Source organism: Pelophylax lessonae, assembly GCF_965119305.1.
Source record: "Pelophylax lessonae genome assembly, chromosome: 4".
NCBI classification, from domain to species: Eukaryota; Metazoa; Chordata; class Amphibia; order Anura; family Ranidae; genus Pelophylax; species Pelophylax lessonae.
The window spans coordinates 670,310,711-670,338,441 of NC_138771.1; the positions used below are offsets into that span (position 1 = coordinate 670,310,711).

The 27,731-nt window shown below is 47.6% G+C and overlaps 1 protein-coding gene across 1 annotated transcript in view; it reads left to right on the forward strand.

Moving 5' to 3' along the window:
• Window positions 1-5,430: 5,430 nt before the first annotated feature.
• Window positions 5,431-27,731, forward strand: part of LOC309553102 (uncharacterized protein) — a gene marked incomplete at its 5' end in the record, with an annotated part of 35,392 nt that continues 13,091 nt past the window's right edge. The window contains one exon of the mRNA XM_082253999.1: window positions 5,431-6,995. Within this exon, the coding sequence (XP_082110125.1) occupies window positions 5,431-6,995 (1,565 nt within the window). The remainder of the gene's footprint in view (window positions 6,996-27,731) is intronic.

Consider the following 27,731-nt stretch of genomic DNA (forward strand, 5'->3'; position numbering starts at 1 on the left):
TGAGACTTTTACACAGCCTAGCCACATAAAGAGGCCCAACATCCAAGTAGCACCTCCAGGCAGGGCCGGCGCTCCCGCTAGGTGAACTAAGCAGCCACCTATGATGCAGCCACGGCCACTAGTTCTCTATCTTGCTGTGTGGCAGTAGTAGTCCTTTTAGGGAGCAAGGTCCCATGCAGTCCTGAGGAGGAGGATGAGGCACTGGGAGATTGTCAGAACCTCGATCCAACAGCTGTTGGATCAGTGGGTGGTTCCATGTGCTCCCCTCCCCCGGCCCCTCCCCTTCTCCCATGCTCTGCTGATCTCCTGCCATGTGCAAAGCCCAGATAATGGCCACCATGGCTGAGCAGCTCCCTGAGCTCCTCAGGATGGACGGCCGTAGCAAAGGACCTGCCAGAAAAGGAGTAGCGATCATCAGGGAGACAGTATGCCGGAGTCTTAAGGTACTGCATGATGGTCCTGCTCCCCGACACTGACAGCATCCCATGATGTCACTCCATGACCGAGGGCGCCCTCACAGCCCTGACAATATGTATGCCATCCAGCAGGTGATGCCACCTACTGTCCCCCTGTCATCATTATCCTCCTCATAGTTACATAGTAGGTGAGGTTGAATAAAGACAATAGTCCATTCGGTTCAACCCGTGTAGGTGTGTGTGGCTGTAATCATCTCACATAGCCCTTAATGTTCTGATCCTTGAGATGTAAGTCTAAGAGTCTTTTGAAAGCCACCATACTACCCGCAGAAACCACCTCTTGTGGTAGAGAATTCCACAATCTTGTAGCCCTAACAGTAAAGAACCCCCCTCGTTGCCTGAGGTTAAAACGCTTCTCCTCTAATCGCATTGTATGTCCTCGAGTCCTCATGCAATCCCTTCGAATGAACAGCTTTTTTTTTAAGCTGGGATCCCCATTAAGATATTTATAAATTGCTGTCATGTCCCCCCTCAGACGTCTCTTCTCCAGGGTGAATAAATCAAGCGATTGCAGACGCTCTTCATAGTCAAGGTCCTCCAATCCCCTAATCAGTTTAGTTGCCCTTCTCTGGACTCTCTCCAGCTCCAACACATCCCTCCTGAGGACTGGCGACCAGAACTGGACAGAATACTCCAGATGCGGTCGGACCAGAGTTTTATAAAGTGGAAGGATTATAGTCTTATCTATGGAATACATCCCTTTCTTTATGCATGCTAATAATCTGCTGGCTTTGGCAGCTGCCGCTTGACATTGCATGCTGTTGCCTAATCTATCATCAACCAAGACTCCCACATCCTTCTCCATTTTTGATTCCCCCAAGGGTTCCCCTCCTAACGTGTATTGTGTTTTTATGTTTTTAGTCCCCAAGTGCAAAACCTTACACTTCTCCACGTTAAACCTCATTTGCCATGTCGTTGCCCACTCCGTTATTTTGTCCAGGTCATTCTGTAGGATATCTGCTTCATGCTGTGCAGTTATTGCCCTGGCCAATTTTGTGTCATCTGCAAAAACTGATAACAAACTACTGATCCCGTCCTCAATGTTGTTTATGAATAAACTGAACAAGGTTGGTCCCAGGACTGAGCCCTGGGGCACCCCGCTTACTACCTCAGACCAGTCTGAGTATGCGCTGTTTATTACCACCCTTTGGACATGGCCTTTTAGCCAGTTCCGTATCCAAGAGCAAACCCTGCTGTCGATACCTGCAGACCTTATTTTATAAATTAAGCGTTTGTGGGGAACTGTATCAAACGCCTTAGCGAAATCCAAGTACATCACATCCACTGGTCTGCCCCTATCTAGCTCACAGCTCACCTCCTCGTAGAATGCTAAGAGATTGGTTTGACAAGAACGCCCATTTGTAAACCCGTGCTGATTACCGCTGATGATGTTGTTGTCATTAGCAAACTCTACGATATAGTCCCTTATCATCCCCTCCAGTAGTTTACATACTACTGATGTCAAACTGACAGGCCTATAATTTTCCCGGGAAATGCCTCTGGCCCTTTTTGAATATCGGAATCACGTTAGCTTTCTTCCAATGCCCTCATCATACTTCCAATCCCCTACCATCCCCTGATCATACTCCTGTTTCTGGCATCCCACCACCCTACCTCTTGTCATCATACTTTTTATCTTCATCCCCCTGTATCCCACTGTCAGCTTCCTAATATCCCACCCCCTGTCATCTTCATTCCTCTTTGTCAGCTTTCTACCACCCCACCCCTGTCATCTTCATCCCCCCTGTACCCCACTGTCAGCTTCCTACCATCCCACCCCCTGTCCCCTTCATCCCCCCTGTCACCATCATCCCCCTGTCACCTTCATCCCCCCTTTCACCTTCATCCCCCCTGTCATCTTCCTACCATCCCACCCCCTATCATCTTCATCCCCACTGTCAGCATCCCAACATTCTCACCCCCCAACATTCTCACCCCCTTTGTCACCTTTAACCCCCCTGTCATCTTCCTACCATCCCACCCCTATCCTCTCTATCCCCACTGTCAGCTTCCTACCACCCCCCCCCATCACCTTCACCCCCCTGTCATTTTCATCCCCCCCTGTCAGCTTTCTACCATCTCACCCCCTGTCATTTTCACCCCCCCCCGTCAGCTTCCTACCATCCCACTGTAACGGAACAGGGCACCCCAGACGGGTTACCTCCGTTGACAGGTGCTCCTAGTGCTTCCCGAGGGGCTCCAAGCACTCCACCAGACACCGTATCCACTTCAGACCCCACGAATCGCCGCAGCTTGGTTAGGGTCTTGCAGTCTCCTACCCCCCTTGACCTCCAACAAGGCTCCAGGTTCCTGTGGGTGAACTTCTCTTTCCCCAGAGAGTGCAGCAGAACAAGCTCTTACAAGAGCTTAGTGATTATCCAAGGGAGTATGGAGACAATAGCAATCCCTTTCAGCAGATTCCCCCAATAAGAGACAGAACTCTAGATTGAGGGTGAAGGAACTTTAGAACAACTTTATTGAACAAGACTTATATACAGAATTTGGAACATCCCGCCCCCAACAACCGCTTTCCTATTGGTCAATTATAAAGTACCTGTAGTCCTCCTTCAGGTCCTCCTTAGCCATGCAAATGAGGACTTGAAAATGAGTCAGCAGGGATTGGTCCGATAGCTTGACCAGAAGGACTGTTATGTGTAATGAGACAGAAGCCCCCAGGGAGCAATCAATGTACACAATAGTCAGACACAGAACAATGGGAGGTCATTAGCACTTAACAATGAGACAGGGCAATCCACATTCCCTCCCAACACACAACAAAAGGAATACCTGTCTGACATTGAAAGATATGTAATATACACAGCATTTAGGAATTACAGATTTCATGGCAAATGGGAATAAATCTTTATATTCCTATATGGAGATATTGCTGACAAATATGAAACAATCCAAACCATTACTTATCTGTCTTTAAATTCCAGTGATGGTGAATACTGTCACACCCACCCCTTTTTATTTTCATCCCTCCCTGTCCCTTTTTTTTGGGGGGGGGAGGAGGGAGGGGTGCAAGCAGCTGGTCTTGCCTAGGGCGCAAAATAGTCTAGGTCCGGCCCTGTCTCCAGGCGTTCTAGGAGCAAAAATTACACATACAATTTTCAGACAACCTATCACACTTTCGAAGGCCCTGGAGCACCAGGACAATGGAAACGCCCACAAAATGACCCAATTTTGGAAAGAAAACACCCCAACACATAATCTAGGAGGCATTATGCGTCTTTTGAACATGTCATTTTGTTTCAAAGTTTTTGGAAAATGTGGAAAGAAAATGAAAACGCATTTTCTTTTTACACAAAGTTGTCAATTTATAAGATATTTCTAACACACAGCATATACATAGCAAAAATTACACCCCAAAATACATTCTGCTACTGCTCCTGAGTATGGCGATACCACATGTGTGAGACTTTTACACAGCCTGGCCACATACAGAGGCCCAACATGCAGGGAGCACCATCATTTCCTGACTTCCCATTACAATTTTTTGAGGCACTGTAGAGCAATGATAAGCACTGTAGTGGCTCTGATGTGGCACGGATGAGCACTGATGTGGCACGGATGAGCACTGATGTGGCACGGATGAGCACTGATGTGGCACGGGTGAGCACTGACATGGCATGGATGTGGCAGAGATGAGCACTGAGGTGGAATGGATGTGGCCTGAATGAGCACTGATGTGGCATGGATGTGACATAGATGAGCACTGATGTGGCACGGATGAGCACTGAGGTGGAATGGACGTGACATGGATGAGCAATGAGGTGGCATGGATGTGGCACATATGAGCACTGATGTGGCATGGATGAGCACTGACGTGGCATGGATGTGGCCCGGATGAGCACTGATGTGCCATGGATGTGGCCCGGATGAGCACTGATGTGGCCCGGATGAGCACTGATCTGGCACGGATAAGCACTGATGTGGCACGGATAAGCACTGACATGGCATGGATTTGGCATGGATGAGCACTGACATGGCATGGATGTGGCACGGGTGAGCACTGAGGTGGCATGGGGGGGCACAGATGAAGCATGGATATGCCATGGATGAGGCATGATTGAGGCATGGATGGGCATGACTGAGGTAGGATTGAGTAATAGAGATGGCAGGGGGTAAGCAGTGCTGCAGCCTCCCTCCTCTCCTCGCACGCTGTACCAATCGCTGTGTACAGCGTGCGAGGAGAGGAAAGATCTGAACCAGACATGCGCAGGTTTGTTGACAACTGATCGCTCCGTCATTGGACGGAGCGATCACATGGTAAAAGGCCGATGCCGTTGGTCCTTTACCGCGATCTGTGATGTGCCGTGATGAAAGATGCGTCGTCTTGCGGGGGCGCGCGGGAAGTGCAATTCTGGGAGGACGTCATTGTACCATCATTCGGCTATGGCCAGTAGGCAAGTGGGTAATTGCTGTGCATCCTCTTGCAGCAAGTGGCTGACACTGTGCTGAAATAGCTCAGCTGACTCCTCCATGCCAATTGGTGGGGCAATGACAGGAGTATCTGTGGATGAGGAGGAAAAACATTGAGCTTTAGCAGCTACTGATGACTTCAAGCGTTTCTGCTTCTGGGAGACAGAGGAGGAGGAGGATGAAGACTCAGTTAGACACTCCACCACCTTCTCTTCATCTCTGGGTGTATAACAGGCTTGCTGCTGGAAAAGAAAGGCCCATGTACCCTACATCTAGATGCTGCACCCCTGATGTGGTCTGTGGATATGAATGCTGGAAGAAAGGCATGCCATGCCACTCCACAATTAATTAAATACATTTTTATCATTGTAAATGTACACAATCATGGGGCTTGTCTTATTCTGACATCAAAAGGTTAAATAACAAATCAACAGAGAGCTGAGCTCAGCCTCGCCCTGTGCAGACGAGTTTTAACGAGCTCAGTTGTATTTCTAGCTCCAGACTTTCACTTTCATTTCTGCTGTCAGCGATGGCGTCTGCAGATCTGAGAGCTGAGCTGGAATGTTCCGTCTGTCTGAACATTTATACAGATCCTGTAACCCTGAGATGTGGTCACAACTTCTGCCGGGTCTGTTTTGATGGTGTGCTGGATACACAGGAGGGGTCTGGAGGATATTGCTGTCCTGAATGCAGAAAGAAGTTTGCGGATCGTCCTGCACTGCAAAAGAACATGAAACTACGTAACATAGCAGAGACTTTCCTATCTACTCAGTCAGGTCAGGAGGAGTTTGGGGTCTTCTGTACTTACTGTGTGGACTCTCCTGTACATGCTGTTGGATCCTGTCTACACTGTGAGGCCTATCTGTGTGAGAAACACCTCAAAGTCCACACAAAGTCCCCAGAACACATCTTATGTGACCCCACCTTGTCCATGGAGAGCAGGAAATGCTCCGTCCATAAGAAGATCCTGGAGTATTACTGCACTGAGGATGAGACCTGTGTCTGTAAGTTTTGTGTGACTGGAGAACATCGGGGACACCAGATGGATATGATGGATGAGGCTTCTGAGAAGAAGAAGAAGACACTGAGGAATGTTCTGCAGAAACTTCTGACAAAGAGAGAGGAGACGGAGGAAAGAGTCCAGAGTCTGCAGGAACACAGGAGGAAAGTAGAAGAAGAAGCAGCTGGTGACACCGAGAGAGTCACTGTCCTGTTTAGAGATCTCAGGAGACGTCTGGAAGACCTGGAGAAGAGAATCCTGAGGGAGATCTCCGGGCGGGCAGAGCGGATCTCCATCTTCATCCGGGATCTGGAAATAAAGAAGGAGGAGCTGTCCAGGAAGATGGTGGACATTGAAAAGCTGTGTAACATGACGGATCCACTGACTGTCTTACAGGAATCAGACACAGGTGACTTGTGTGATACTGAGGATGGAGATAATGAGGACAGAGAGAGACATGAGGAACTCCTCCATGATGGAGGGGGTCTGGGTGTGGCGGGGGTCTTACACACAGGTTTATCTGATATAATAACAGTGATAAATGTATACCTCTATATACCGGGAGCTGCATACATATTACTGGATGGAAACACAGCCCATAATAAGCTAAAGATATCAGATGACAGGAAAACTGTATCCAGGTCAGATATAGACCAGAATCACCCAGAAACACCAGAGAGATTTCAGTGGCATCCTCAGGTGATGAGCAGTCAGAGTTTCTCCTCAGGGAGACATTACTGGGATGTGGATGTCGGGGGATCGAGGAATTGGATGGTCGGGATGTGTTACCCCAGTATAGACAGGAGAGGGGTGCAGTCAGAGATTGGATGTAATAAGAAGTCCTGGGGATTGCACAGGTTAGGCAATCAGTATTCGGTGACACATGACCGTGAATTGACCCCCTTACCCACCAATCTCTCCAGTAACAGAGTCAGGATATATCTGGATTATGAGGCCGGGCGGATCTACTTTTATGATCTGTGTGACCCGATCCGACACCTCCACACCTTCACCACCACCTTCACTGAGCCCCTCCATGCTGGGTTATGTGTATGGAGAGGTTGTATAAAGATATGTGGGGGGAGGCGGGAGATGTGAGAACTCCACCCACAGTCTGGTGACATCACAGGGATGGGTGGTGGGATTGGTTTATTGATTAGCCAATGATTGAAGGAAGTGGTTTCTCCTGGGAGAAGTATGATGACTGCCATTTCAGGCCTCCTTCTGAAAATGCTAGTTCCCTGGCTATGTGTAATTTAGGAACATATAAAGTGATAGTAAAGAGAAAATAAAAAATGACAGATATAATGGCATCTGTCACTGACATGAACACCGCAGTCTTTGTTTTTCGGAGTCCCCCTGTAACTTCCTTCTTTTACCTGTTGGTTCTGCTGTTATTTCCCAACTTCCTATAACAGACCAATCTGTCCAGCAGAAGTGGCAGTTAGAGGATTGGGACAAAACATTTTCCACTGACAGGGATGCTTACAATGATCAGATTTTATTCATGGATGGAAAACCTTTATCCCAAAAGGAGACACAAATGTTGGTGTAACGGCTCCTTTAATTTGTTTGTCACCCCCCTCTCCAGACAATGCTGCTGTCCAAGGGGGTCTCCACTGCCCCTCCATAGATAGAGGAGCCACCCTAAGACAGGAAGTGTGTTACTGGCAGGATCAACAGGGGAAAATAAAGGGGTAAAAAAAAGAAGATTAATGCAGCTACCACATCTAAGGATTGGTAAGCTCCAATATATCTTATTTTTCGAGTGATTGGTCTGAAGGACCAAATACAGTGCTTGCTGTGATAAATAGTGTGTATAATAAAATCACTTAAACTGTGATAAATTATATAAATTAGAGCAAAATGTACGGAATCTATAAAACGTTAGTGTTCAGTTGATATAAAGTGCATCAGTGTTAGATTATAGGGTTGAGCGGACACCTAGATGTCCGTGTTCGACGGGTTCGGCCGAACTTTAAAAAAAAGTCCGGGTCCGTGTCCCGGACTTTTACCGAACTTTTCCCGGACACCGAACCCCATTGAAGTCAATGGGGACCCGAACTTTAAGGCACTAAAATGGCTCTAAAACACCAAAGGAAAGGGCTAGAGTGCTGCAAATGGCAGCAAAACGTAATTAAGAGCATGGCAAGTGCTCTGCAAACAAATGTGGATAGGGAAATAACTTAAAACAACAAAAAAAAACAGAAAAATAAAACAATGTTCTTCTTCATCTCTGAAGGACGAGGCCCATATGGAGTAGGAGGGAGGTTGAGGTGGTGGTGGATGTGGCGGTGACATAGGCGTGCGCACAGGGTGTGCTGGGTGTGCCTGGGCACACCCTAATCACCTAGGGCACATAGCATTGCCAGTGAGGAGATGGGAAAGATCTCCCTGGGACCTGCTCTGCTCTATTTCTCCTTGCCTACAGGTACATGGCCCCGATACATTACTCTCCCTGCTGGCAAACACATGCATGTGTATTTCAACTTTGGGGTGCACACCTTAATGCAATAGGCTGCGCACACCTATGGGCGGTGTAGGTGGAAGCGGCGGTGGAGGAGGACCAGGGCCGGATTAACAGCATCATGGGCTTGGTGCTGAGGATTTTGAAGGGCCTTAGGGCCGTGCCTTGCCATGCACCCAGAGGAGGAAGGGTGCAGCCATGCATGCCTAATTCAACATGGGATGCTGTCTCTGAAGCCCATAAACACATCCATGCATCGCCAACTGTCCCTCCTTGTCCGGCCTTCACGCTGTGTGGGGAGGTTCTGAGGGTGCTGCCTGGGGAAGCGAGCATAGAAGCCAGACTTCTGTGTTTACAAGTGACAGAAGAGCGGTAACAGTGAATATGGCCAACCCGGGGCCTATATAAAAGGTAGGGGCCTGGAGCTGCAGCTCCAATAGCCCCTACATTAATCTGGCCCTGAGGAGGAGGACGAGGTAGCCAACACTGCTTCTTTTCACAAATTTTAAATGAGGGTACACCCCAAAAGAGTGAGAAAGAGCAAAAATGGAACAATGGGTGGGTAAGGTCGGTATCCATTGCTATTCTGCATAAGGTACGGAAAAGTCCCGTGGGATCCATGCCTGGTTCATTTTAATGAACGTGAGCTTGTCCACATTGTCTCTGGACAGGCGGCTGCGCTTGTCTGTTATAACGCCCCCAGCCGTGCTAAATACCCGTTCAGATAATACACTGGCTGCAGGGCACGCCAGCACCTCCAAGGCGTAAAGGGCAAGCTCAGGCCATGTGCCCAATTTGGAGACCCAGAAGTTGAAGGGGGCAGACCCGTCATTCACTACATGTAGGCGTGTGCACACATACTGCTCCACCATGTTGGTAAAATGCTGCCTCCTGCTAAGACGTTCCATCTGAGCTGCTGGTGCTGCTGTTTGTTGTGGCGTGCTGACAAAGCTTTTCCACATTTCGGCCATGCTAACCCTGCCTTCTGAGGTGCTGGCGGTGCCCTGGTTGCGTTGGCGACCTCCTCCTCCTCCTCCTCTGCCTTGTGCTTCCACTGTGGCCCCGCTGTCAGATGGGAATGCCAGCAGCATGGCGTCTACCAGCGTGCGCTTGTACTCGCCCATCTTGCGATCGCGCTCCAGTGAGTGAATTAAGGACGGTACGTTGTCCTTGTAACGGGGATCCAGCAGCGTGGCCACCCAGTAATCAGCACAAGTTAGAATGTGGGCAACTCGGCGGTCGTTGTGGAGACACTGCAGCATGTAATCGCTCATGTGTGCCAGGCTGCCCAGAGGCAACGAAAGGCTGTCCTCTGTGGGAGGTGTATGGTCCGTGTCCTCTGTATCCCCCCAGCCACGCACCAGTGATGGCCATGAGCTGGCCTGGGTGCCACCCTGCTGTGAACATGGTTCCATCTCCTCCTCCAGCTCCTCCTCCTCCTCATCCTCCTCATCCTCCAGAACTGTGCCCCTGCTGGACAATTGCGTCCCTGGCGTTTGCGTGTGCAGGAACCCACCCTCGGAGCCCCTTGCGAATGACTGCCCTGAAAGCCTTGGAAATGTTACCTCTTCATCCTCCTCCTCCTCCTCATCCTGTGCCACATCCTCTTCCATCATCGCCCGAATTGTTTTTTCAAGGAGGCATAGAAGTGGGATAGTTAAGCTGAGAACGGCGTCATTGCCACTGGCCATGTTGGTGGAGTACTCAAAACAGCGCAACAAGGCACACAGGTCTCGCATGGAGGCCCAGTTAAATTAAATAGCGGAATAGAAAATATGATCCAAAAAAAGTGTATGTATATCACACGTACACAACCACACTAGGCCCCAATTACTATTGTTTGTACCCCTAAAAGGCTAGATGAGGAGTAGGGGGAGTATGGAACAGGCAGCACCCTCAAACCTTCAGAAGTATGAGATGAACCCCAACAACTTGGAAAGGTGGATCTCTCTCACACGTACCGACACAGACTATCCCGCAATTCAATTGATCCTCAAAGGTTTTTATTGAATAGCGGAATAGGAAATATGATCAAAAAAAGTGTATGTATCTCGCACGTACACAACCACACTAGGCCCCAATTACTATTGTTTGTACCCCTAAAAGGCTAGATGAGGAGTAGGGGGGGTATGGAACAGGCAGCACCCTCAAACCTTCAGAAGTATGAGATGAACCCCAACAACTTGGAAAGGTGGATCTCTCTCACACGTACCGACACAGACTATCCCGCAATTCAATTGATCCTCAAAGGTTTTTATTGAATAGCGGAATAGGAAATATGATCAAAAAAAGTGTATGTATCTCGCACGTACACAACCACACTAGGCCCCAATTACTATTGTTTGTACCCCTAAAAGGCTAGATGAGGAGTAGGGGGGGTATGGAACAGGCAGCACCCTCAAACCTTCAGAAGTATGAGATGAACCCCAACAACTTGGAAAGGTGGATCTCTCTCACACGTACCGACACAGACTATCCCGCAATTCAATTGATCCTCAAAGGTTTTTATTGAATAGCGGAATAGGAAATATGATCAAAAAAAGTGTATGTATCTCGCACGTACACAACCACACTAGGCCCCAATTACTATTGTTTGTACCCCTAAAAGGCTAGATGAGGAGTAGGGGGGGTATGGAACAGGCAGCACCCTCAAACCTTCAGAAGTATGAGATGAACCCCAACAACTTGGAAAGGTGGATCTCTCTCACACGTACCGACACAGACTATCCCGCAATTCAATTGATCCTCAAAGGTTTTTATTGAATAGCGGAATAGGAAATATGATCAAAAAAAGTGTATGTATCTCGCACGTACACAACCACACTAGGCCCCAATTACTATTGTTTGTACCCCTAAAAGGCTAGATGAGGAGTAGGGGGGGTATGGAACAGGCAGCACCCTCAAACCTTCAGAAGTATGAGATGAACCCCAACAACTTGGAAAGGTGGATCTCTCTCACACGTACCGACACAGACTATCCCGCAATTCAATTGATCCTCAAAGGTTTTTATTGAATAGCGGAATAGGAAATATGATCAAAAAAAGTGTATGTATCTCGCACGTACACAACCACACTAGGCCCCAATTACTATTGTTTGTACCCCTAAAAGGCTAGATGAGGAGTAGGGGGGGTATGGAACAGGCAGCACCCTCAAACCTTCAGAAGTATGAGATGAACCCCAACAACTTGGAAAGGTGGATCTCTCTCACACGTACCGACACAGACTATCCCGCAATTCAATTGATCCTCAAAGGTTTTTATTGAATAGCGGAATAGGAAATATGATCAAAAAAAGTGTATGTATCTCGCACGTACACAACCACACTAGGCCCCAATTACTATTGTTTGTACCCCTAAAAGGCTAGATGAGGAGTAGGGGGGGTATGGAACAGGCAGCACCCTCAAACCTTCAGAAGTATGAGATGAACCCCAACAACTTGGAAAGGTGGATCTCTCTCACACGTACCGACACAGACTATCCCGCAATTCAATTGATCCTCAAAGGTTTTTATTGAATAGCGGAATAGGAAATATGATCAAAAAAAGTGTATGTATCTCGCACGTACACAACCACACTAGGCCCCAATTACTATTGTTTGTACCCCTAAAAGGCTAGATGAGGAGTAGGGGGGGTATGGAACAGGCAGCACCCTCAAACCTTCAGAAGTATGAGATGAACCCCAACAACTTGGAAAGGTGGATCTCTCTCACACGTACCGACACAGACTATCCCGCAATTCAATTGATCCTCAAAGGTTTTTATTGAATAGCGGAATAGGAAATATGATCAAAAAAAGTGTATGTATCTCGCACGTACACAACCACACTAGGCCCCAATTACTATTGTTTGTACCCCTAAAAGGCTAGATGAGGAGTAGGGGGGGTATGGAACAGGCAGCACCCTCAAACCTTCAGAAGTATGAGATGAACCCCAACAACTTGGAAAGGTGGATCTCTCTCACACGTACCGACACAGACTATCCCCCAATTTAACTGATCCCCAAAGGTTTTTGATTAAATAGCGGAATAGAAAATATGATCAAAAAAAGTGTATGTATCTCACAAGTACACAACCACACTAGGCCCCTATTACTATTGTTTGTACCCCTAAAAGGCTAGGAGTAGGGGGAGTATGGAACAGGCAGCACCCTCAAACCTTCAGAAGTATGAGATGAACCCCAACAACTTGGAAAGGTGGATCTCTCTCACACGTACCAACACAGACTATCCCCCAATTTAACTGATCCCCAAAGGTTTTTGATTAAATAGCGGAATAGAAAATATGATCCCAAAAAAGTGTATGTATATCACACGTACACAACCACACTAGGCCCCAATTACTATTGTTTGTACCCCTAAAAGGCTAGGAGTAGGGGGAGTATGGAACAGGCAGCACCCTCAAACCTTCAGAAGTATGAGATGAACCCCAACAACTTGGAAAGGTGGATCTCTCTCACACGTACCAACACAGACTATCCCCCAATTTAACTGATCCCCAAAGGTTTTTGATTAAATAGCGGAATAGAAAATATGATCCCAAAAAAGTGTATGTATATCACACGTACACAACCACACTAGGCCCCAATTACTATTGTTTGTACCCCTAAAAGGCTAGGAGTAGGGGGAGTATGGAACAGGCAGCACCCTCAAACCTTCAGAAGTATGAGATGAACCTCAACAACTTGGAAAGGTGGATCTCTCTCACACGTACCAACACAGACTATCCCCCAATTTAACTGATCCCCAAAGGTTTTTGATTAAATAGCGGAATAGAAAATATGATCCCAAAAAAGTGTATGTATATCACACGTACACAACCACACTAGGCCCCAATTACTATTGTTTGTACCCCTAAAAGGCTAGGAGTAGGGGGAGTATGGAACAGGCAGCACCCTCAAACCTTCAGAAGTATGAGATGAACCCCAACAACTTGGAAAGGTGGATCTCTCTCACACGTACCAACACAGACTATCCCCCAATTTAACTGATCCCCAAAGGTTTTTGATTAAATAGCGGAATAGAAAATATGATCCCAAAAAAGTGTATGTATATCACACGTACACAACCACACTAGGCCCCAATTACTATTGTTTGTACCCCTAAAAGGCTAGGAGTAGGGGGAGTATGGAACAGGCAGCACCCTCAAACCTTCAGAAGTATGAGATGAACCCCAACAACTTGGAAAGGTGGATCTCTCTCACACGTACCAACACAGACTATCCCCCAATTTAACTGATCCCCAAAGGTTTTTGATTAAATAGCGGAATAGAAAATATGATCCCAAAAAAGTGTATGTATATCACACGTACACAACCACACTAGGCCCCAATTACTATTGTTTGTACCCCTAAAAGGCTAGGAGTAGGGGGAGTATGGAACAGGCAGCACCCTCAAACCTTCAGAAGTATGAGATGAACCCCAACAACTTGGAAAGGTGGATCTCTCTCACACGTACCAACACAGACTATCCCCCAATTTAACTGATCCCCAAAGGTTTTTGATTAAATAGCGGAATAGAAAATATGATCCCAAAAAAGTGTATGTATATCACACGTACACAACCACACTAGGCCCCAATTACTATTGTTTGTACCCCTAAAAGGCTAGGAGTAGGGGGAGTATGGAACAGGCAGCACCCTCAAACCTTCAGAAGTATGAGATGAACCCCAACAACTTGGAAAGGTGGATCTCTCTCACACGTACCAACACAGACTATCCCCCAATTTAACTGATCCCCAAAGGTTTTTGATTAAATAGCGGAATAGAAAATATGATCCCAAAAAAGTGTATGTATATCACACGTACACAACCACACTAGGCCCCAATTACTATTGTTTGTACCCCTAAAAGGCTAGATGAGGAGTAGGGGGAGTATGGAACAGGCAGCACCCTCAAACCTTCAGTATGAGATTGTGTTCACTGTACCCCACAAAGATTGAGTTCACTGCACCCCACAATGATTGTGTTCACTGCACCCCACAAAGATTGTGTTCACTGCACCTCACAAAGATTGTGTTCACTGTACCCCCCAAAGATTGTGTTCACTGCACCCCACAAAGATTCTGTTCACTGTACCCCACAAAGATTGTGTTCACTGCACCCCAAAAAGATTGTGTTCACTGCACCCCAAAAAGGATGTTGTTCACTGCACCCCAAAAAGGATGTTGTTCACTCCACCCCAAAAAGATTGTGTTCACTGCACCCCACAAAGATTGTGTTCACTGCACCCCAAAAAGATTGTGTTCACTGCACCCCAAAAATGATTTTGTTCACTGCACCCCAAAAAGGATTTTGTTCACTGCACCCCAAAAAGGATGTTGTTCACTCCACCCCAAAAAGATTGTGTTCACTGCACCCCAAAAAGATTGTGTTCACTGCACCCCACAAAGGATTTTGTTCACTGCACCCCAAAAAGATTGTGTTCACTGCACCCCAAAAAGGATGTTGTTCACTGCACCCCAAAAAGGATTTTGTTCACTGCACCCCAAAAAGATTGTGTTCACTGCACCCCACAAAGGATTTTGTTCACTGCACCCCACAAAGATTGTGTTCACTGCACACCAAAAAGGATTGTGTTCACTGCACCCCAAAAAGATTTTGTTCACTGCACCCCAAAAAGATTGTGTTCACTGCAGCCCAAAAAGATTGTGTTCACTGCAGCCCAAAAAGATTGTGTTCACTGCAGCCCAAAAAGATTGTGTTCACTGCAGCCCAAAAAGATTGTGTTCACTGCAGCCCAAAAAGATTGTGTTCACTGCAGCTCACACACAGAAAAATGGATGTGGATCACTGACACCTGCCTATCTCCAATCCCACACCACACAGCAATATCGATTGTAGTTTGTAGAACACAGTTTCCCTAAAATTCAGCAGACTCTGTCCCTAACAGGATTGAGAAGAGATCGTAGATCAGGATTGAGTGCAGACCCCACCCCCCACACAGCAATATCGATTGTAGTTTGTAGAAGACACTGACCCTATATAATTCAGCAGACTCTATCCCTAAAATGCCTACAACTCGCCCTGCCTAAACACTCCGACCTGTCCCTCAATTCTATCCGGACACAAATGGTTTTTTCCTGCCTATCTTTCCCTAATCAGCAGCCAGCACGTTGATGTGTGCTCTGTCCCTGAATCTAAGCAGCATAATGACGCCGCTGCGGCTGCCTCGAACTTATAAAGACTTGGTCACATGCTTCAGACGGCCAATCACAGCTACTGAGACATTTGCAGGCATGGCTGGGATGGCTTAAGGCACACCAGTTAAACGATTGTTGATTGGCTGTTGAAAGCCCGCCATGAAAAGAGCGCCAAAGCATGCAAAACCCGGAAATAAAACGACCGAACACGGATTTTTACCCGAACATACAGTAAAGTGTCCGTGTCCGTGTTCGGGTACAAAAAATCCAATTATTCGGTACGAACACGAATAATACAGTCCGTGTTCGCTCAACACTATTAGATTACAATTAATAAATAAATCACAAGCAGTATTGAAGATTAAGAAATTCAAAATAAGCAGTGACTTGTGCTCAAATATACTGTATATGTGCAAATGTCCTTAGTGAAGGTGATTCTTCAAAGTTCAAACAAAAGTGCTCGTGCTCAGGCTTGATTGATATAATCTCAGCTTTTTCTGATCCCAAGTGGGTAATAGGTTGGGTCACTTACCAAATGTAGTGGGTCCTGAATGCCATACGGCACCAGCACCAAACAAACTTTGTAAGCCCCCTAGGCTCAGTGGATCCAGGGCCGGTGCTAGACTATTTTGCGCCCTAGGCAAGACCAGCTACTTGCGCCCCCCAAAAAAAAAAAAAAACGTTTTAAAACATTTTAAAAACAGGGTCACTGCACTATGGGTGAGCAGGGTTTTGGGTAGAGATGCATCTGTGGTGTCACTGGAAAAAAGATTGTCCCTGCATCCTTGGTGTCACTGAAATAAAAAATTCCCTGCATTGGTGGTTTCACTGGAAGGAGAAATGTCCGTGTTCTCACTGGAAGAAAAAAATGTTCCCTGCTTCCATCATATATGATGTGCACCAGTAAATTTAAGGGGCTTGGGTGGTAGGAAGCTGGTAGTGGGGTACAGGGGGGGTGAAAATGACAGGGGGTGGGATGGTGGGAAGCTAACAGGGACAGGGGGGATGAAGATGACAGGGGGGAAGAAGCTGACAAGGGGGATGAAGATGACAGGGGGTGGGATGGGAGGAAGCTGACAGTGGGGTACATGGGGGATGAAGATGACAGGGGGTGGGATGATGGGAAGCTGACAGGGACAGGGGGGATGAAGATGACAGGGGGTGGGATGGGAGGAAGCTGACGGGGTACAGGGGAGATGAAGATGACAGGGGGTGGGATGGTGGGAAGCTGACAGGGACAGGGGGGGTGAAGATGACAGGGGATGGGATGGGAGGAAGCTGACAGTGGGGTACAGGGAGGATGAAGATGACAGGGGTGGGATGGTGGGAAGCCGACAGGGGGATGAAGATGACAGGGGGATGAAGATGACAGTGGGGATGAAGATGACAGTGGGGATGAAGATGACAGGGGGTGGGATGGTGGGAAGCTGATGGGGGATGAAGATGACAGGGGGTGGGGTGGTGGGAAGATGACAGGGGGGATGAAGATGACAGGGGGATGAAGATGACAGGGGGGATGAAGATGACAGGGGGGATGAAGATGACAGGGGGGATGAAGATGACAGGGGGTGGGATGGTGGGAAGCTGATGGGGGATGAAGATGACAGGGGGTGGGGTGGTGGGAAGATGACAGGGGGATTAAGATTACAGGGGGTGGGATGGTAGGAAGCTGACAGGGGGGGATGAAGATGACAGGGGGTGGGATGGTGGGAAGCTGACAGGGGGGTGAAGATGACAGGGAGGATGAAGATGACAGGGGGGATGAAGATGACAGGGGGATGAAGATGACAGGGGGATGAAGATGACAGGGGTGGGATGGTAGGAAGAGGACAGGGGGATGAAGATGACAGGGGGTGGGATGGTAGGAAGAGGACAGGGGGATGAAGATGACAGGGGGGATGAAGATGACAGGGGGTGGGACGGTAGGAAGAGGACAGGGGGGTCAAGATGAATGGGGTGGAATGGTAGGAAGAGGACAGGAGGATGAAGATGACAGGGAGGATGAAGATGACAGGGGGGATGAAGATGACGGGGTGGGATGAAGATGACAGGGGTGGGTTGGTAGGAATAGGACAGGGGGATGAAGATGACAGGGGGTGGGATGGTAGGAAGAGGACAGGGGGGAATGAAGATGACAGGGGGTGGGGTGGTGGGAAGATGACAGGGGGGATGAAGATGACAGGGGGGATGAAGATGACAGGGGGGATGAAGATGACAGGGGGGGGTGAAGATTACAGGGGGATGAAGATGACAGGGGGTGGGATGGTAGGAAGATGACAGGGGGTGGGTTGGTAGGAAGAGGACAGGGGGGGATGAAGATGACAGGGGGGATGAAGATGACAGGGGGTGGGATGGTGGGAAGATGACAGGGGGGATGAAGATTACAGGGGGATGAAGATGACAGGGAGTGGGGTGGTAGGAAGATGACAGGGGGATAAAGATGACAGGGGATGGGGTGGTAGGAAGATGACAGGGGCGATGAAGATGACAGGGGCGATGAAGATGACAGGGGCGATGAAGATGACAGGGGGATGAAGATGACAGGGGGATGAAGATGACAAGGGGGATGAAGCTGACAGGGGGTGGAATGGGAGGAAGCTGACAGTGGGAATGAAGATGACAGGGGGTAGGATGGTAGGAAGATGACAGGGGGGATGAAGATGACAGGGGGGATGAAGATGACAAGGGGATGAAGATGACAGGGGGGATGAAGATGACAGGGGGGATGAAGATGACAGGGGGGATGAAGCTGACAGGGGGGATGAAGCTGACAGGGGGTGGGATGGGAGAAAGCTGACAGTGGGGATGAAGATGACAGGGGGTGGGATGGTAGGAAGATGACAGGGGGGATGAAGATGACAGGGGGGATGAAGATGACAGGGGGTGGGATGGTAGGAAGATGACAGGGGGTGGGTTGGTAGGAAGAGGACAGGGGGATGAAGATGACAGGGGGATGAAGATGACGGGGTGGGATGAAGATGACAGGGGTGGGTTGGTAGGAAGAGGACAGGGGGATGAAGATGACAGGGGGTGGGATGGTAGGAAGAGGACAGGGGTGAATGAAGATGACAGGGGGTGGGGTGGTGGGAAGATGACAGGGGGGATGAAGATGACAGGGAGGATGAAGATGACAGGGGGGATGAAGATTACAGGGGGGATGAAGATGACAGGGGGGATGAAGATGACAGAGGGTGGGATGGTAGGAAGATGACAGGGGGTGGGTTGGTAGGAAGAGGACAGGGGGGGATGAAGATGACAGGGAGGATGAAGATGACAGGGGGTGGGATGGTGGGAAGATGACAGGGGGGATGAAGATTACAGGGGGGATGAAGATGACAGGGAGTGGGGTGGTAGGAAGATGACAGGGGGATGAAGATGACAGGGGTGGGATGGTAGGAAGATGACAGGAGGGATGAAGATGACAGGGGGGATGAAGATGACAGGGGGGATGAAGATGACAGGGGGGATGAAGATGACAGGGGGTGGGATGGGAGTAAGCTGACAGTGGGGATGAAGATGACAGGGGGTTGGATGGTAGGAAGATGACAGGAGGGATGAAGATGACAGGGGGGATGAAGATGACAGGGGGATGAAGATTACAGGGGGATGAAGATGACAGGGGGTGGGATGGGAGGAAGCTGACAGTGGGGATGAAGATGACAGGGGTGGGATGGTAGGAAGATGACAGGGGGGATGAAGATGACAGGGGGTGGGATGGTAGGAAGATGACAGGGGGTGGGTTGGTAGGAAGAGGACAGGGGGGGATGAAGATGACAGGGAGGATAAAGATGACAGGAGGGATGAAGATGACAGGGGATGGGGTGGTAGGAAGATGAAAGGGGGGATGAAGATGACAGGGGGGATGAAGATGACAGGGGGGATGAAGATGACAGGGGGGATGAAGATGACAGGGGGTGGGATGGTGGGAAGATGACAGGGGGGATGAAGATGACAGGGGGTGGGATGGTGGGAAGATGACAGGGGGGATGAAGATGACGGGGTGGGATGAAGATGACAGGGGTGGGTTGGTAGGAAGAGGACAGGGGGATGAAGATGACAGGGGGTGGGATGGTAGGAAGAGGACAGGGGTGAATGAAGATGACAGGGGGTGGGGTGGTGGGAAGATGACAGGGGGGATGAAGATGACAGGGAGGATGAAGATGACAGGGGGGATGAAGATTACAGGGGGGATGAAGATGACAGGGGGGATGAAGATGACAGAGGGTGGGATGGTAGGAAGATGACAGGGGGTGGGTTGGTAGGAAGAGGACAGGGGGGGATGAAGATGACAGGGAGGATGAAGATGACAGGGGGTGGGATGGTGGGAAGATGACAGGGGGGATGAAGATTACAGGGGGGATGAAGATGACAGGGAGTGGGGTGGTAGGAAGATGACAGGGGGATGAAGATGACAGGGGTGGGATGGTAGGAAGATGACAGGAGGGATGAAGATGACAGGGGGGATGAAGATGACAGGGGGGATGAAGATGACAGGGGGGATGAAGATGACAGGGGGTGGGATGGGAGTAAGCTGACAGTGGGGATGAAGATGACAGGGGGTTGGATGGTAGGAAGATGACAGGAGGGATGAAGATGACAGGGGGGATGAAGATGACAGGGGGATGAAGATTACAGGGGGATGAAGATGACAGGGGGTGGGATGGGAGGAAGCTGACAGTGGGGATGAAGATGACAGGGGTGGGATGGTAGGAAGATGACAGGGGGGATGAAGATGACAGGGGGTGGGATGGTAGGAAGATGACAGGGGGTGGGTTGGTAGGAAGAGGACAGGGGGGGATGAAGATGACAGGGAGGATAAAGATGACAGGAGGGATGAAGATGACAGGGGATGGGGTGGTAGGAAGATGAAAGGGGGGATGAAGATGACAGGGGGGATGAAGATGACAGGGGGGATGAAGATGACAGGGGGGATGAAGATGACAGGGGGGATGAAGATGACAGGGGGTGGGATGGTGGGAAGATGACAGGGGGGATGAAGATGACAGGGGGTGGGATGGTGGGAAGATGACAGGGGGGATGAAGATGACAGGGGGGATGAAGATGACAGGGGGGATGAAGATGACAGGGGGGATGAAGATGACAGGGGGTGGGGTGGGAGGAAGATGACATACACCCCCCCAGCTTCACACACCCCTCCACCTTCATACCCCCCCTGCTACACACACCCCTCCATCTCAACCCCCCCGGCTACACACACCCCTCCATCTCCATACCCCCCCCAGCTACACACACCCCTCCATCTCCATACCCCCCCAGCTACACACACCCCTCCATCTCCACCCCCCCCAGCTACACACACCCCTCCATCTCCATCCCCCCAGCTACACACATCCCTCCATCTCCATTCCCCCCCCAGCTACACACACCCCTCCATCTCCATACCCCCCCAGCTACACACACCCCTCCATCTTCATACCCCCCCCAGCTACACACACCCCTCCATCTCCACCCCCCCACCAGCTACACACACCCCTCCACCTCCATCCCCCCAGCTACACACACCCCTCCATCTCCATTCCCCCCCCAGCTACACACACCCCTCCATCTCCATTCCCCCCCAGCTACACATACCCCTCCATCTCCATTCCGGGGATGATCCCGGCGAATCAGGGACGCTTGGGAGCAGGAGGTATGGCTGCGCCCTAGGCGGCAGTGCGCCCCCAAGCGGCTGCCTTGTTCGCCTAGTGGTAGCGCCGGCCCTGAGTGGATCCCCTCTGAACGTTGTCCCCTGGGCTGGCAATGGTGATCAGTACATGTCATGTACTGATCACCACGGATCTTTATTCAGCTCTGCACTGAGGCTTTACATTCCTAGGGAGCCGTTGCCAGCCCAGGGGACAACGTTCAGAGGCTTAAAAAGTTTGTTTGGTGCTGGTGCCGTATGGCATTCAGGACCCACTACATTTGGTAACTGACCCAACCTATTACCCACTTGGGATCAGAAAAAGCTGAGATGATATCAATCAAGCCTGAGCACGAGCACTTTTGTTTGAACTTTGAAGAATCACCTTCACTAAGGACATTTGCACATATTTATTTGAGCACAAGTCACTGCTTATTTTGAATTTCTTAATCTTCAATACTGCTTGTGATTTATTTATTTATTAATTGTAATCTAACACTGATGCACTTTATATCCACTGAACACTGAAGTTTTATAGAATCCGTACATTTTGCTCTAATTTTTATAATTTATCACAGTTTAATTGATTTTATTATACACACTATTTATCACAACAAGCGCTGTATTTGGTCCTTCAGACCAATCACTCAAAACTACCTCATCATTTTTACAGCAGCTGCTACCTCACATATTTATTTATTTATTTATTTATTTATTTATATTTATTTTTAACTATATAAATAGATTGCACATTTTACCACATTTACCCTTTTCCAGTGGTGCGTGGAAATATATTACATATATATTTTTCTACATCAATATCTTATTTTTGTTTTTGGTTTTTATTCCTCTTTTTGTCTCCAACAAGCATGCTGGGAATAAGAATCAGAGAAGTGTCAGAATTTCTTCTCTCTATACTTGTTCCGGGTCAGAGACCGAGACAGTACTGAAGGGAAACCATCAGCATGACAGCCAGGGAACTAGCATTCTCACAAGGAGAGTTCATCAATGGCAGCCAGGGAACTAGCATTCATTGAGGGAACATAGAGTTCATCAATGGCCGCCCCCATGATTCTCTCATGACAGATTCTCTTCAACTCTTTCTCTGCCAGAACCTTTTTTGTATTTTTTTGCATTCATGTATAAAAAATAATTTAAGTCTTGAAGATTAGATAAAACCCCCAAACATGATCTATTTTCTGAAAGCAGACACCCCAGAGAATAAAATAGTGTTAGTCCCAATTTTGTATGTCACACCATATTAGCACAACAGTTTATTAAGCACTAAATTTCAGTAAATAAAACACTAAAAATAATTTTAGGGCACACAGACACAACATTTTTGGTAAAAGATAAAAGATGAGGTTGTACCGAATAAATAGATACCTAACATGGCAAACCTTAAAATTGTGTACGCCCGTGAAGTGGCGACAAACTTCAGTGCCTTATATTTTCCATAGGAGACACTTTATAATCCCCTACAGGTCATCAGTTTAGAGATAACCGTGAGAAATGGGCGGAGAGTTATTGATCTGAGTCCAGTGTGTGTGGTGATATGTAATGTGTGGTGCAATCAATGGCCTTGTATGTAGGTGTCCCTGACACGTGCATTTACATGTATGCATGTATGGGGGAAGGGGCACTCAAAGATTTTTTTTTTTCATCACATGGGGACAATGTGATGTTTTTTTGGGTGACAGGTTCTCTTTAATGAGACATCAGGGGTATAAAAGACCCCTAATGTCCCACTTATCTTGCATTATAACTTATGGAGCACAGATCGCACTCAGTTAGCTTCTTCCCTGGCGGCTGGTGAAAGTGACAGCGAGGATCAGAAGTGACATTTTATACATCACTTCCGGGTCATTAGCAGGAAGCGGAGATCAGAGAATGGACATTTGCTGATCTCCATTCCCTCTACTTGGTGGCCCCACCATGCCGGTCACAGGTCCACCGATGAGGCCAGGAAACATGGCGGGAGCACGCCCAGGGGGGAATGTGGAAGTGATTGGGCGGCTGTGCAGCCACCTAATTGCTTCCATCTGACAGTTGTACTATGTATGGTGGTGGTGAAAGGATTAAATATAAGGAATGTAATTCAATAACTGACACAATAAGTGGCAGCTGTGTCTGCATTCCAGGGACAGTCCCGGGATTTAGAGGTTTGTCCCTGGAAATGTTGCTGATTTGAATCATATTTGTGTATATGTTTTCTATTATGATTTGTATTACAGAGTCAGTTCACCTTCATGGTAATAATAATCGGTGATGGGTATTTTATTCCTCATTTTCCTGTTTCTATCAATGCCGGCCATCTGAGGTGAACCAAAGGACACGCTTTGCCTTCCTGGGTTAGTTTTAGACTTGGCCTTCGGGCCCTGCTGGAGTAATGAGAAAACATGAGCGTCCCTGGGTGGGCTCGAACCACCAACCTTTCGGTTAACAGCCGAACGCGCTAACCGATTGCGCCACAGAGACCACATGCTGAGTGCACCCGCAGCAGCCCAATGGAGACATGAAAGATAAATGCAAGGTGCCTAAAGGGCTTCCCCCCAAAAAAGGTCATCCTTCGAGCCGGAATTGAACCAGCGACCTAAGGATTGCTATTTTGGTCCTACAGTCCTCCGCTCTACCAACTGAGCTATCGAAGGCAACACTGGTGAAATCATAGCATGTGACTCCTTGCATGCAATGCCAGTGTTAGCAAAAAGTGTTTGGAGACAGTTGGCTGTAAGAGGCCATTCTCATATCGGCTACCAGCCTATCTGATTCTCACATCGGTTACCAGCCTATCTGATTCTCGCATCAGTTACCAACCTACCTCCACACACCTACAAAGAGACTAACATACTTGTGATATCCATTGTAACTATTACTTCTACCTATCATCATCTACTGTCACTCCTGTAACATCACTATCTGAGTGCTTATCATCATCTACTATCACTCCTCAAAGCCTATACCTTCAGTGTATCATTTCATTGCTACTTGCATAATTACTATCACTCCTGCAACATCATTATCTGAGTGTTTGTATATGTGCATACTGAATCAGGCTGAACCACTATGATGAGTCAAGAGAGTTGGATCAGGTGATTTAACAAGATCTCTACAAGACTACTGAGTGGAATTCTGCAGCTGCAAATCCATTATCCTTGAGCTAAAACCCAGAGCGTTACACTCTGAATGTTTTCTCCTAAAGTCTCCATTTATATAGAGAAATGTTCTTTGATCATATAGTGATAGGAAGTGATGAGGATTGTGGCCCCATTCACGCTTCTGCAACTTGTCATGCGACTTTAGACCCCAAAATTGTTTCCCTATGAGTACCTTTTTATATCTGTGAGACTTCAAGTCACAGCGACTTCAAAGTAGTTTTTCCGATTTTCGGAACGATTAGATATCAAATTCTGTGTGAAGAATAGCTGGATGTTAAGGACCGGGCCTGGAAGCCGGCCACCACGTTCTTAACAACTGATGACTCACCGAGTGAAAAAAAAAAAGAATGCCAGCAATAACAAAAAAAATGTAAAAAATAAAAAACGGCTTGGGCCCCCCTCCCCCCATGCTTACCAGGCCCTTCGGATCTGGTATAGGTTTTAAGAGGAATCACACACAAAAATGTCATAAACGTTGTGGGGTCCCCCCTAACATCCATACCAGACCCTTATCCGAGCACTCTGCCTGACAGATCAGGAAAGGAGTGAGATGACCAAGTGGCCCCTCCCCTCCTGCACCATACCAGGCTCTGCCCCCCCCCCCTGCCTCAAAGCACCTTGTCTCCATGTTGATGACAGTGGGGAAACACGCTGACAGCTGATAAATCATCAGTTAAGGACGCCGCAGCCGACTTCCCGGCCGGCTCCTTAACAATCAGCTATTCTTCACATTCTGATTGTTCTTAAATGCTGTAACTCATTAGAAAATAAAGAAACCAAACACATTTTTCTATTCTGCACAAGTCACACTCATCTAAAGTTGCATCAAAATCAATTTAAAGTCACATCAATGTCACATCAAGTAGCACAGTAAAGTCACAATGGAAATTGAACGATTTTGAAGTTGTATAAGGGTGAATGGGGCCTTAGTGTTATAGGGGAACAGCTGGACTAAGGAGGTGATAGAACTAGTATTGTCCATGTCTAAAGGAGTCTCGGGGAAATCTTTATTTCACAGAAAAGAATGCAGAAATAGATCTGCAGATCAGGGTCTGGATTGTGCTTGGCAGAAGAGATGACATTCCACATCAGATTTCCCCTATGATAACCCCAGAGACATCTGTCATCTGTTATAGTTATCCTGCCGTCTGCCGTCCACCAGAGGACCTGATTAGGAATGTTCATGTTTCTATTGGTCATGTTCTATTTCTATCACTGGAGTCATGTGATCAGTTCTGTCAATCATTTTTCGGATTTTTTATGTCCCAATCATGTCTAGTAATTAGAAGTGATTGTAAGGAATCGTATTGTATTGGAAGTGATTTCTTTATAATAAATGGAGATGAAGCATTTCCTCAGATTGGGTTGTGCTGTCCTCACTATGATATGAGAAGTTCTAGAACCCCAAAGACCCGTGACACCAGGGTTACTGTGTATATTCAGGATGAGCCCCGCCACTGCACACTGCGTGATCTGAGCCAGAAGAAGCCCTGCCCACATCCACCAATGGAGATCAGTATAGAGGCTGATAGGGGAGGGGCTAGAGGGTGACACTTCTACATAGGGACCTCTGCATATCACAGATGGGACATGACCTGAAACGATGGAGGTCTTCTGATGCCTTCATTATTTCAGGAAAGCAAAAAAATCGAGATATTGGAATGGAGTCATTCTGCTATGATGGGGCTGAAGTAATTTCCCATGATCCTCGGAGAGAGTATTACAGGAGATAGGTCAGGTACTCCGCTCCAGCAGAAATAATTACACCATGTTGGTCAGAATCTCCCAGTCACTGACCAAACCAGCACTAGGAAATGAGAGCTGTAATATGATTGGTTACTAAGGACTACAATCGATATCTATACAGGTAGAGTGCCCACTGGGTGGTACCATGAGCAATAGTAATCTTAATCAGTGCCACGTCCCAAAATTGGGCATAATTTAGAGAAATCAAAAGGATGGGCTTCAAAGGAACATACACCAATCAGCTCCTTAAAAAAATCCATATTTTACTTTCAGACAATAATAAAAAAACCCATACAAAATATCCATTAGAATGACTATATATACTATATATATATAAACACCGTTAAAGCACTACTGAGCACTATATAATACAAACAAGGTGTAATGCTCGTATTCCGCACACCAGGAGGCTTGTCAAGATGTAAGCTACGTGCTTCAAGTCTCTCCAGGTGCTCGGATTTTCCTACACCAGTGTGGTTAACTCTACATGTTTCGTGACATGGTCGCTTCTTCAGGAGCCAATAGTGTGTCTATTTAGAAAAAAATGTAAACTTAATAAATACAGACATATTAAATGCAAAATCATCACAAATACGTTATAATCGATACAATTTAAAGGAGAAGTATGGGATGGGTTAAATGACTAGCACATATTACCATCATCCCAAATCAGCCGTTCTTTCCTTTTGTATTTCTAGCATGTGCACTTCATCTTTCCTGTAGCTCCCAGTAATGTTTAAAAGTTCAGAGGGGGTGTATACAAACTCAGCAACCCACTCCCCCTGTCTCTGTCCCCTCCCCTGGGAGATTTGGCCGTGCCTACTGCACAGGCACACATACAAGCATCAAGCTAGAGCGAGCACGTTGGCCACATGGCTCTGTTATAAAACAAAACAGAGTTGCACTAGCAATGATGATTAAACATGCTGGATAATTAACCACTTTAAGACCGGAAGATTTGACCCCCTTCCTGACCAGGCCCTAATTTGCGATTCGGCACTGCGTTATTTTAACGGACAATTGAGCAGTCTGCTATATAACATACCAAAAAAAAAAAAATGTAAAAATCTAAATTTTTTAACATTTTAGGCCAATTTGTTTTCTGCTACATATTTTTGGTAAAAAAAAATTGCAATAAGCGTATTTTGATTGGTTTGCGCAAAAGTTATTGTGTTTACTAACTACAGGGAAAGATTTATGTCATTTTTATTGTTTTTTTTTTACTAGTAATCGCGGCGATCTGCAATTTTTTTTTTATTTTGCGGGACTGCGACGTTGTGGCGAACAGATAGGACCCCTAACTGACACTTTTGGGGGGACCAGTGACATTACTACAGTAATCAGAGCTATAAATATGCACTGTTACTGTAATAATGACAATGGCAGGGAAGGGGTTAACCCTATGGTTGATAAATGTATGTCTCATGCTTACTGACGTGTGTGGGGGGAGGGGGTTCTGTGACACAGACAGAGATCGCAGGTTCAGCTATGCTGAATCCTGTGATCTCTCCCTGTCTGTCACTGAGAAGATCCGCCTGCTTTGTTTACATAAGCAGGCGGGTCTTCTCACACTTTTCCCTGACGATCGGGGGAAGGGAGGCGGCGATAGCCGCCTCTCCTCCTCCGGCCCGACTCCCGCTGTGTCTAAGTCTACGTCGCTGGACCCAGGGGAGCC